The 11,420-nt window shown below is 40.7% G+C and overlaps 1 protein-coding gene across 1 annotated transcript; it reads right to left on the reverse strand.

Moving 5' to 3' along the window:
* Positions 1 to 338: 338 nt before the first annotated feature.
* Positions 339 to 7,064, reverse strand: LOC101468360 (glyceraldehyde-3-phosphate dehydrogenase). The gene is made up of 12 exons (XM_004569732.3): positions 6,951 to 7,064; positions 6,650 to 6,697; positions 3,466 to 3,565; positions 3,142 to 3,251; positions 2,974 to 3,064; positions 2,613 to 2,728; positions 2,341 to 2,422; positions 1,585 to 1,736; positions 1,387 to 1,465; positions 1,210 to 1,293; positions 930 to 1,027; positions 339 to 626 (listed from the first exon to the last, which is right to left on the reverse strand). The coding sequence occupies exons 2-12, from the start codon at positions 6,670 to 6,672 to the stop codon at positions 557 to 559; spliced, it is 1,005 nt and encodes a 334-aa protein (XP_004569789.1). The 5' UTR covers positions 6,673 to 6,697; positions 6,951 to 7,064; the 3' UTR covers positions 339 to 556.
* Between the last annotated feature and the right edge of the window lie 4,356 nt (positions 7,065 to 11,420).

Here is an 11,420-nt window from a genome sequence, read left to right on the forward strand (position 1 = left end):
TTCAGTTACAACCAGCGTTTGTCAACTACACTCATTACACATGTCAGGTGTTTCCATAGTCACAAAAGTGACTTTTACAGACTAGATGTCATTGAAGGGCTGGATTTGTATGAAGAAGCCAGTCTGGACAGGTCTAATGCTACACCTGTCCATTCTAAACTATATACAATTTAAATTGCATATCACAATGTGCTTTAAATGCCTTATACCAGGGTTAATGCTGAAAGCTCTTACACCGAATGTAAACATGATCTGAAGGCTTCAAATATCCATGAAGTTTGCATAGGCAGCAAAGTTTCTCCCTGCTTCGTTTTTCCTTTTGGAAAAGAAACTACACATTTCTCATGAATTGTGTTCTTTATTTTCAAGTGCAAAGGAGCCACAAGATTAGTAACAATACTGCAAAGAATCTGTACAAACATCACTTCTGACAGAACAGGGGACAAGCTTATTTTAAGCAGGACAATACATTTTCTCTCCCCATTGGTCAGGTTATTCAGTTTGTCCTTTCTGCAGATGCTGTGACATCCAGGTGAAGGAATGATGAATCAGGATTTCACTCCTTAGAGAACATGTGCACGAGCAGGTCACACACACGGTTGCTGTAGCCAAACTCATTATCGTACCTGCAGGTACAAAAATGAGAGCAGAAGGTTCAACAGTGGAAACGTGAATGAAGATGGGAAAGCTGCAGGGTTTAGTGCATAATGGCTAACTGTTTAAATCACAGAAGTTTGTCTTCTTGGGGCACTAGGTGTAAACTCGGTGACTAGGAATACCAGTCTATTACATTTTTACTCATTTCATACTACATGAGATTCAGATTTCCATTTGTAGTAATCAATTCATTTAAATGCAGCAAACAAGCTTTGGTCAACTGAGTTTAATAAATGCAGTTTCATACTAGAGACATGTTCATCGAGTCTCACCATGAAACCAGCTTGACAAAGTTGTCGTTGAGTGCAATGCCAGCTCCAGCGTCAAAGATTGACGAGTGAGGGTCACTGTTGAAGTCTGTGGACACAACCTGAACAGAAAGAGTGCAAGTGTAGTTCTGTTAGTGTGCCAGTCCTCGAGCACATCTGTAAAGCTAGTTAGACAAATGCTGCCACCTAGTGACTCCTGTGTGGCCACACAAGTGGCACAGTCTCATTCTCCCCTTTTAAGAGTATAATGTAGCCTGGTGTTTCAGATGCGGGTGTTTTGTACCTGGTCCTCTGTGTATCCCAGAATTCCCTTCATGGGTCCCTCAGCAGCAGCTTTGATCGTTTTCTTTATGTCTTCATACTTTGCCTGAGATGAGAAATTATAATCCTCAGATTAGACAAATGCAAACTCTAGATAAGGGAACATGAATCAGCTTTATGTCAATTATGAGACGCTTACAGGCTTCTCCAGTCGGACAGTAAGGTCGACGACAGACACGTTGGGGGTGGGCACACGGAAAGCCATACCTGTCAGTTTACTGTAACAAACATTCAAAGCTCAGGGCATTTTGCTGATAGTTTTAGTCATTACACCGTCCTGATCCTTTTCAGGAAGACACATGTGCCATTTTAAAATGGAGAATTAGAGGAAAAGTACCCGTTCAGCTCAGGGATGACCTTGCCAACAGCCTTGGCGGCTCCAGTGGAGGCAGGGATGATGTTCTGGGAGGCACCACGGCCATCTCTCCACATTTTACCAGAGGGCCCGTCAACAGTCTTCTGTGTGGCAGTGACAGCGTGGACTGTGCTCTGAAAGAGCAGGTAAAGGTTATTCAGAGGCAGAATCAGATCGTCCCAACAATGTGAGCTAATCTGAGCAGCTGTCGGACAAGTTAAACAGAATTTCAGAGGCAAGTAGCTTTGTTGATGTTGTAGAGGGACCACATTTACTTGATGCAGCAGAAACACTTTGTGACAAGAGAACTACTGGAAAGCAGGACCCTGATATAGACACCCAGTATCCAAGCTTTCTGATCATGTGATGTTTGTGAAGGGCCATCAGTCTCCAGCATCAGTGACTAAAATTTGGTGAGTCTGCCACAAAGAATGACCCTCCCCAGAATGTCAAACTGAGGAGACTTTGAGCTTTTTATTGGCATTGTGCAGTTTTTGCACAGCGAAATTGGGTAGCTGGACCACAAAGGTGCAAAAGACAAAATACAATGAGGGGGGGGGAAAAAAAAAAAAAAAAAAAAAAAAGTGCAATGTATACGTATGTGAGTACTAGCAACATGTAACTAAATAAAGTTGTTGCTGAACGCATTGTACAGTTTGTTGGCCGACTGCTCTTAAAGTTCCTAAAATCTTCTGGTTATAAGAGATTCACTCAAAAGAAGCAGTATCAGTTCTTTACCATGAGACCTTCCACGATGCCAAAATTGTCGTGTACGACCTTGGCGAGGGGAGCCAGGCAGTTGGTGGTGCAGGAAGCATTGCTACGGAGAAAGCACATGTCAACTTAATGTATGACAGCTTAAGTGCAGAGATGCTACACCAAACAAACTTTAAGAAGCCATCTAGACATCTGCAGCCAGCTGTCCAAACAGCCATTATAGAATCACGCACGCACACACTCACGCACACGCGCACACACGGCATCTGTAAGCACTCAGTACCAACACTCACCTGACAACCGTCAATGAGTTGTTGTATTTTTCGTGGTTGACACCCATTACAAACATTGGTGCATCAGCACTGGGAGCAGAGATCACCACCCTCTTAGCTCCACCCTTCAGATGAGCCTAACAAATCAAAATAGAGCTTAAGACTGATTGTACAATCACTGATGCTTCAGGAAGCTCCAAGATTATGCAAACTAGATTCCAAAAAGATTGCATTAATTTAGAGATACAGGTCAGGATGATGAAAACTGTTCCTTCAACCAAGTTTGTCACTATTGTGACTTCAACATGTGAAACAATCCAGTCATCTTCAGGGTGAAACTGCACTTTAGACAGGTGAGAAAGCACAACAGCAGCCAACTTACAGAAGCCTTCTCAATGGTGGTAAAGACACCAGTGGACTCTACAACATAGTCCACACCAGCATCACCCCACTTGATGTTGGCGGGGTCCCTCCTATGCAGTTCAGAGAAGTTAGTTATTCAATCTGAGGCAAACTTGCTGGACAAAGTGCACATGTGACAGTTACGTACTCTTGGAAGACCATGATGTGCATGTTACCGATGACCAGCTTGCCACCCTCAGTCTTCACCTCTCCGTGCTTCCAAGTGCCGTGAGTGGAGTCGTACTTGAACATGTAGGCCTGCATTAAGAGGTGACCATTAAAAATGCAACAAAACCTGCCATTTAAGAGAAGTCAACATGAGGTCTCTAAAACTTCCTGGTGTCCTTGACAACGCAGTCTTTGCTTAAAATGTTTCATTTAAGAACTTTGCTTTTCCTACATTACTAAACAGAATCAAACAGGCTTGTTAAGTACCATCAATTTATAGAGCAGAAGAAACCCATCCTCTCACCATGTATTCCAGGTCAATGAAGGGATCATTGATGGCTACAACCTCAACCTTACCACCAGCAACAGCAGCACGAGTCACCAAACGACCAATACGTCCAAATCTGAAATGCAGGTCAGACTAAAGAATCAGTACAGATATGAAAGGGAGCAAGAACGACTAGGTTGTTGTGAGACAGTAAGGATGAAATATTTTGTTGAATTCAAACTGAAGACCCTTGTAATGTCTGCATAGTCCAATTAAAATATCAGGTTCCAGGCCCAAGTTTTTAAATTGCAACTATGTCCACTTTATTAATTTCCTGTCTGACCAGCAGGTTTAATCTGAGTCACTGCAGAGGATGGCTTTGCCATGCAAGGCCTGCCAACCTTGACTGAAGATAACAGTGGCTGGCACCAGCAGCTGATAGCCTGTTTAGGCCCAATATGGGCACTGTCAGTGAGGCAGATTGAAGAGTGTGGAACTAAGGAAGCATGAGGGTCGAAAGTTCAGAGCACGTTATAGTAATGGAGATAAAGAGGGTTGTGAAGTAAGAGTTTGAGAGAAATCAAGATATGCTACAAAGACAAGTTTTTAAATCACCCAAACATTTGTCTCTAACTTTTTCATGTTTTGTGACAAGTTGAGTTAGTGCTTCAGAATTGAGTGTGTGGAGGTGTTTGAGTACAACAGTTGCTTGTGGGTTACCCAAACAGATTAGGCCATTCTTGTGAATTGCTGCCTCCAAGTAGATTTGGAGGCATACAAAAAACAAAATGCAACAAAAAAAAAAAAAAAAAAAATTTGTCCAAGATGGCAAAAGGCACAATTTTCCTCATCAAGTTTAAGTTCTGAACAAACTTAAAGTGGGATTTCATATGTGGATGAACCAAAAGCAGACTTTGCCTTGCGACTGCAAGACAAAGCGTGTTTAGTTATAGCCAAGATACAGTTGCCACATAGTTGGAATTTGATTGTATTCATGGCCTTTCAATAATACTGCATTTAGGCTCTATTGTATTTCAGCTTCTATCAGAGCAAACAAGGCTGCTCAATTCAAGATTTCTAAAGATGTGGTGAAACATGTTTCTTCATGTAAACTGATCTGGAAGCAACATGCAACTCTCCTAAAGAAGTTGCTAAAAGCCTGCAGAAGTTAAACGTTGCCATTATGGACGAGCATACCAACTACTGTGTCAGAGGGAAGCCGATAGTAAATTCAGGGTTGAGGCCACCACTAGCTTTGGCTTTAGATCAAGCTGAAGACAGTGAGTTGTGGCATGAACTATTGAGCACCAGAGTTTTGTCATGCAACACTGCATGCCTTCAGCTCACACGAGTCACATTACATAGTTTGTTTGCAACTGTGTCCTGCAACAGGAGACAAATATACAACATGCACACAAAACGACTTTATCAGCTTTGATGTATCAGGAAGCTGAGACTCCTTTGAAACTGCTAGAGAACTTTATGGGTTGAGTAAGAGGAAATCTGGACAATAGCAAAACAGGAAGGAAAGTCTTAAGGGGAGCAATTTGAAAATTCATATATGTAGGAACCTGCTCATATCAGATAAAGTCCATGTTCATCAACTGGTGTTCTCTTAAAGCCATTCACCTCATGAAATTTAGAGTTAAATGTAAAGTAATTACTGAATATAAAGTTCTTACTTTTGTCAAATATAAAATTATCACAAGTCAGATGTAACAGTTTCACATTTAACTGATATTAGAAATCACTAGCACAGTAAAATGTTAGCAAGTTTAACTTCAGGTGGGATGACAGCATGCTGCCATGGAGGCTGCTTGCACAGTCTAGTTTGTGGCAAAGTCAGTAGTGTACATATCCTTAAAGTTAGTAAGGGGTCAAGAACAAAACACTAATGTTGTACCATTGGGGGACACTTATGAAATTTGGCAATTCTAGCAGCTTTAAACACAAGCAGCTTCACTACTGTCTCATTAGTGAATCATTTTAATTGTCAGGTGCAGAAACCCTCAATTTATCCTCTCAAACTCTTTGTCAGGCACTGCCATCATTGACAAAGTTTTGACAGGAGGGGGAAGAGCCACAGGCATGCAGATTTCCTTTATTTTGGAAAGCTGCTGAGCAGCCAGAAGGCCAAAATGGACTGGAGCCCATCTTCTGTTTCTGAGCCTCATTGTGAGGTACGTGTCCAAAAATCAGGGAGCCAAATCACCCTGCGGCTCTGCAGCAGCTGCTGCTGCTGCTTCACAAGAGGAAGAGAAAATGTTTCAGCTGTGATCTCCGAGTCTGAGCAGTGTCCACACAGAGTCGGCCGATCACTGATCTCCAGTGGAAAGGTTAAGGAGTTAAAATTAGATGAGGGGAGAATGAAGAGGAATGTGACAGCTGAAGAGAGCAGCGATACTGACAGAAGGGCGTTGTTGAAGAGTGGACGCCAACTGTGACACCACCAGACTATAAATAACCAGAGAATAGACAGGTCCAGACCGCAGTCCTGTCCTGCTTTTAGGGTTCAGATGATGCTCAGGCAGCACTCCAGCGGTCCTCTGTGAGGCAGCTAAATATTTAGACACCTTTAAGTGTCTGGCATTTCTAGATTTCAAGCCTTGTTTAATTTATGTTCATTTAACAAGTTGCCCTTTTACCATCTTGACAAGAAGTTGCCGTTTCAGCTTTCAAACATTGGCAATCAGTTTGTATTTTGGCCTCCATAAGGCATTTGTTTAGCACATTTCCAACAAGGTGTTAAGTTTAAACTGCTTTTGCCACTTGATTAAATCTTTACTTCATGAGCCAATAAGTAAAACCACAAGAGGACAACATGTCACTAGAGGAAAACCAAATCGAAGGCCCTACAATTCGATTAAATTGCCCACTGATCTAAATTTTAGAAACACTTTCAACCTTTGAAATAAACACTTGTGTCAATACAGCATTCAGACAACAGGGGATGAAGTTAAAATACCTGGATACAAATCAAGCATCCAAAGAAATCCAAGAATCTTATCCGGGGTATACTGAAATGCCTGCTTGATTATCTACTTTGAACTTTATTAAAAGATATACAAATAAAATGCAAGACTTAGTTGCACCTACTCAAGTTTTACTAGCATCAAACCAAACACCCCTTTGCAACACATGGGGTAGTGATTGTTAATTAAGCCGATGAGAAGGAAACCTCTGCCAGGACACCTGCACAATGACAGGTGTAGAAACTTACCCATTGACTCCAATCTTCACCATTGTGCCTGATGTGGTCTACACCTCACTGAGAGGGAGGAAACAGTTTAGCCTTTAATTCACTTATACAAGAAGAAGAAAAAAAAAAAAGATGCACATTCAAGAATTAAAAGATTAACGTTTCAAAAAACTCAAAACAAAACTTTACAGGAAGCAGAAACCGTGTAATAAAAACGCTACTTTCTGTGTGTTTCGTTCACCTGTTACTCTGAGCAGCAGGTAAAACTGTCAAAGCTCAACCACTAAACAAAGGCAACAAATGCGGGAAACCAAACCCTTACCTGAGAGGACACTGGGATACGAACGTCCTTCGGAGAAGAAGCGAGAGCGGGAAAGAAGCTTCGAGGCACGCCATTTATATGCGCTGTCCTCCCGGGCCACGCCCCCTTCCTCAGTGGCCCAACTTTAAAGGTCACGTGAAGCTGCGAACGAGTTTAATTAAGAGCGTCGTTTTTTTGTGCGGTCTTTGCTCAGTCTGAGAGGTCGCTATACAACAGAACCACAGTGCAAATGTGCAATCTGTAATGGCATAATTAGAATTAAACGCCACTCTTCAGAATAGTTCCTGGAAGGAGCTCCACAGGAAAACACAAGAACAAAACCATGTTGTGGCAACTGGGAATTTTAGGAAGGAAATACCAATATCATGGGAATAATAATAACATAAATAACAAAACATCCACTTACAATTGTTTTGCATTTGATTCGTTTGCCCAAAAGGACAGCAAACAACACACAAAATCGCAGATTTCATTAACAGCTTTAATATTATCATTTCTGCAGGCATTGCAATGATGTTGCCAATGTCAATTTTATGTTACTGTATTTATTTTTCTATTTTACAATCAGACTCATGAAATGAAAATCTGATATCATGAATAACGACATCTTGTTACTTCATGTTGCAGAAAATCTGGAATAACATCCTTTCAAATGGTGAAAGGCTTTTGCTTTGTTGCTCCAGGCCACCATCATTTTCTAGCAAAAACGTTTTTCTTCTAATTTAATCAAAGATTTACTCACAATTTATTGATGATTGTGTGTAATTTATTTATATCATACATTAAATTAAATAATAGGTTAATCAAGTGAAATCACAATTACCAAAACGGATTTCTCAATGTTATAAAACTGAAATGTGATTTACCTTTTAGTACTGTCAGAAATCTGTGATCAGTTGGGTATAAATCCATCTCTGTAGCTGTGTTATTTTCAGCAAGCACAAAGAATCTATTTTTATTAAAAAGACAACTGTCAAAAATTACATAAGAGAGTTTAATGAGGAAGGTGAGAGCACTGATGTGTTAATCTGGTCCTCGGTCCAAAGTCAGACCTAGGACACCCCCCCACTGCTGCCCTGTCCAGGCTCAGTCACAGGATGATCCTGCCGGTCATGTGATGTTCGGGTTTCCACCACTACGTGAAGCATATCACACACAGACAGGAGGGCAACTTTCATAGTCAGTCTAGTGCTAATCCCACTGAAGCTTAGTTTTATGTATTTAAATGAAGAAATATTACAGTGAAACTTACAGGGAAATAATCACAATGATTTTTTGAATTCCCCCAACAAATCTCTGAATGCAGGCTTGTGTGTTCGTAGCAAAAACTACAGGGGTGGCAGAGCCTCTGAACTTTAACAGCAGTCGCGTTAATTTGGTCACCAAATGTGCTGGTAACCAAATAAATCTCTACCCCAGGAGTTTCAAACTCATTTTAGTTCATGGACCACCTACAGTTCAACTTGATCTCAAGTGGGGAGACTCAGAAAAAAACAGTCCAACCTATAAAAACATATAGAAATTGAAATATATTTTCTTTTAAGTGTAAAAATGTGCATGTACTCTCTGAAAACATTCATATGTAATGTACCATAAAACAGATGATTAGCAGCCTGAGATGGCTTAGGAAAACTGAGTATAGTCTCAACAGTGCCAGTTTTCCTCTTTCTGTCAGTCTACTATCATTAGAAAAATGCTGCAGAACTGCATCGGGATGTCGTCTCGGCTTACAGGTCTCGCTCAGATTTTTGTAAAAAATAAGAGACAAAAACTCCAAAAATGATGCCGATGCTGGCTTAGATTTTAATGTTTTGCAAACCCGTCCACTGGGCCAGATCTGATCCTTTTGTTGGTCTATTCTGGCCCTTGGGCTGTATGTTTGACACATCTGGTCCTAAGCTTTCCACTTCAGCCAGAAAATCTAAACGGTTATATTCAGCAACCAGAGAATTGGATCATATGGAAAATTAATTCATCCAAAAATATTATTATCTCCCACGACCCTGAATTGGATAAGCAGAAGAGAATGGCTGGATATTTATTTTAAAGCTTTGAAAATATGTTACAAATGAAGTTCCCCTTGTAAAAATAGAATAATAATGAGTAATAACGAGGCTGAGTAATCTGATACGGCTTATCACTGTAAGTTTCATCTAATGTTAATCAAACAAGAAGACACGGTATGGTTGGAATCCACATATGGTGGTCCTGTGAGTATTTTCAGCAGCACGATGGAGTAATGAAGGAATGTCACTCAGCGTGGCTCACCGAAGTTTTAAATAGATTTTGGTAACCGACAGAAACCCGCAGGTATAAGACTTTTGAGGCTATGAATGCACACACAATACTGTTGTGTTTTACAAATGCACAGACTGTATATAAAAGATGGACGTAGCTGTCGTCAGGTTGCATTTTGATTTTCAAGCTCTTCTTTTGAAGCCTCAGCCTGCACGTTTTGACCCTGAGATTTTGGTGTTTTGAAACTTGACATGATGTGTGGAGAGTGAAAGGAGGACACATCATAAAGATTTGCCTGGTTTATCATCTGTTTTCTTCTCAAAGGGACCATAATTTATAAAGTCAAATCATGTTGTAATAAATAAGACTTAACACTTTCAGTCTAAACCACAAACATCACCAAATACATGCATCCAAACCTGTGACATTTGCACCCCATTCATACCTGGTATTACTGCTTGGCCTAGAACATTAAGTCCAAGAACATAGTTCATACTTTGATCAGATATTAGAAGGTACAAATGCAATCTATGCAGCATGACCACATCTTCAAGAAAAAAGAACACATTTTGAAACCAATAATAAATGAAAGGTAGATAATTATCCAGATACCGTATCTCTATACAGACTGCATGGGTGTATTTTAGTACTCACAAAGCAAAAGAACAATCTAGCCCTGCGGATCAAAGAACATACAGCTCTACAGGTCAGTCAGTGGAGGGTAACATATAAAGGTCAGCCTATAAATATGGCATCCTGTTCTGAACTCTCTTCATATAGACAGTATGTTAAAGAGTGTGACATTTAGGTGAGCTGGGCACCTCTGTTCGGGGTCAGACACACCAGAGGGTTAGCAAGAACGTCTCTGAAACAAAAAGGGACTGAAGGTTGGTTTGTATGTTTGAATGAAGCCCGGACAGCTCTCAAAAGCAGAGCCCAGGTGAGATAAATGTGCGTCCTTTGTGTGCGTGATGGTGTAACTGTGCACATATCTGCACTGAATGTAATGCAGAGCCTGATAAATGCTTTGTCTTTGGTTAGGGGTGCATTCTAGCTGCTCAGATAAGCCCCATGATCCAACACAGCCATGCCTTATCTAGGAAAAAAGAAAGGAAACCTGGTTGCTATGACAACCCCAGTGGTTAGACAGCTGGTTAATAATTCAAGTCTCGCTTGCTCCTGTCTGATATTTGTCTTTCTGCTGCACAGACTGTACAAACATTGTCTAAAATTCACAGACTATGTCACTGCATTTCCAGAGGAAGTCAAAGCTCCTGAAATGAGCTGCTCTTCCTCTCGATCTTCTCACTGCCCCGTTCTCTGGCTTCATTTCCATCGGAGCTGAGATTAAAACCTTCTACCCAAACGCATTCAGAAAAGTATTCTGCTATACCGTGCATCAGTATTTGAATTTGCTATGACAGAAACTTAAATAAAGAAAATGACAGTCAACAAAAGGCAGAAGGAATGCAGAACATCGGGAGCATCAGGAGCAGAACACATTAAAAATAATACATGAAGAAAGTTTGAAATCATCTTCATGACCTTCTGCTGTTTCTTCATCCTTTCCCACCGAGCAGCTGACTCGAAGTTGCAGGAGGCTCAAAGTGTTTGTATGAGTGACCTTTAATGATTTCATTTTAAGCTGATGACATTTATAACATTCCCCCTTTTTTATTAAAGAATGGATGTGTCTGTGGGTGTAGAAGGAAGGAGAAAGAGGCAGTGCAAAGGTCAAGAAGCAGATTTAAACCCAAAGAACGAGAGTGGGCGATTAAACCCGCTGAGCCTCCAGAACAACAAACACACAGCCTGCGCTTTCATTCAGGCACACGGAGTGATGTGGCATTAAGGCTTTACTCTTAGAGCCTTATAACACATGCAAGTGATAATGTCTACAAAAATGCTGGGAACAGAGATTTTAGCTTAAAACTGCTAATTGCTTCTCCTGAACCACGATCTCTGGTATCCAGTTTAAAGTAACGGGTCATCTTTTTGCATTTAGTTTTTTTCATCCTTAAAGATACTTTGTTATAAGTTGCCCAGTTTTGGAATAATTGGCTGTAAAGATATAGTTCTCTGTTTCCTTTAATAAAATTACATTTTGTCTCAAAGCACCAAAAGTATGTTTAAAAAATGAGCAGTGATGTCTCTTTCCAGAAATCTCGGCCTTGTTGTGAGCAGTTTCATGGCAACTGTATCACTCTGCAGAAGGAAACACGGATCTACTGA

This window comes from Maylandia zebra, linkage group LG22 (assembly GCF_041146795.1).
Source record: "Maylandia zebra isolate NMK-2024a linkage group LG22, Mzebra_GT3a, whole genome shotgun sequence".
Taxonomy (NCBI): domain Eukaryota; kingdom Metazoa; phylum Chordata; class Actinopteri; order Cichliformes; family Cichlidae; genus Maylandia; species Maylandia zebra.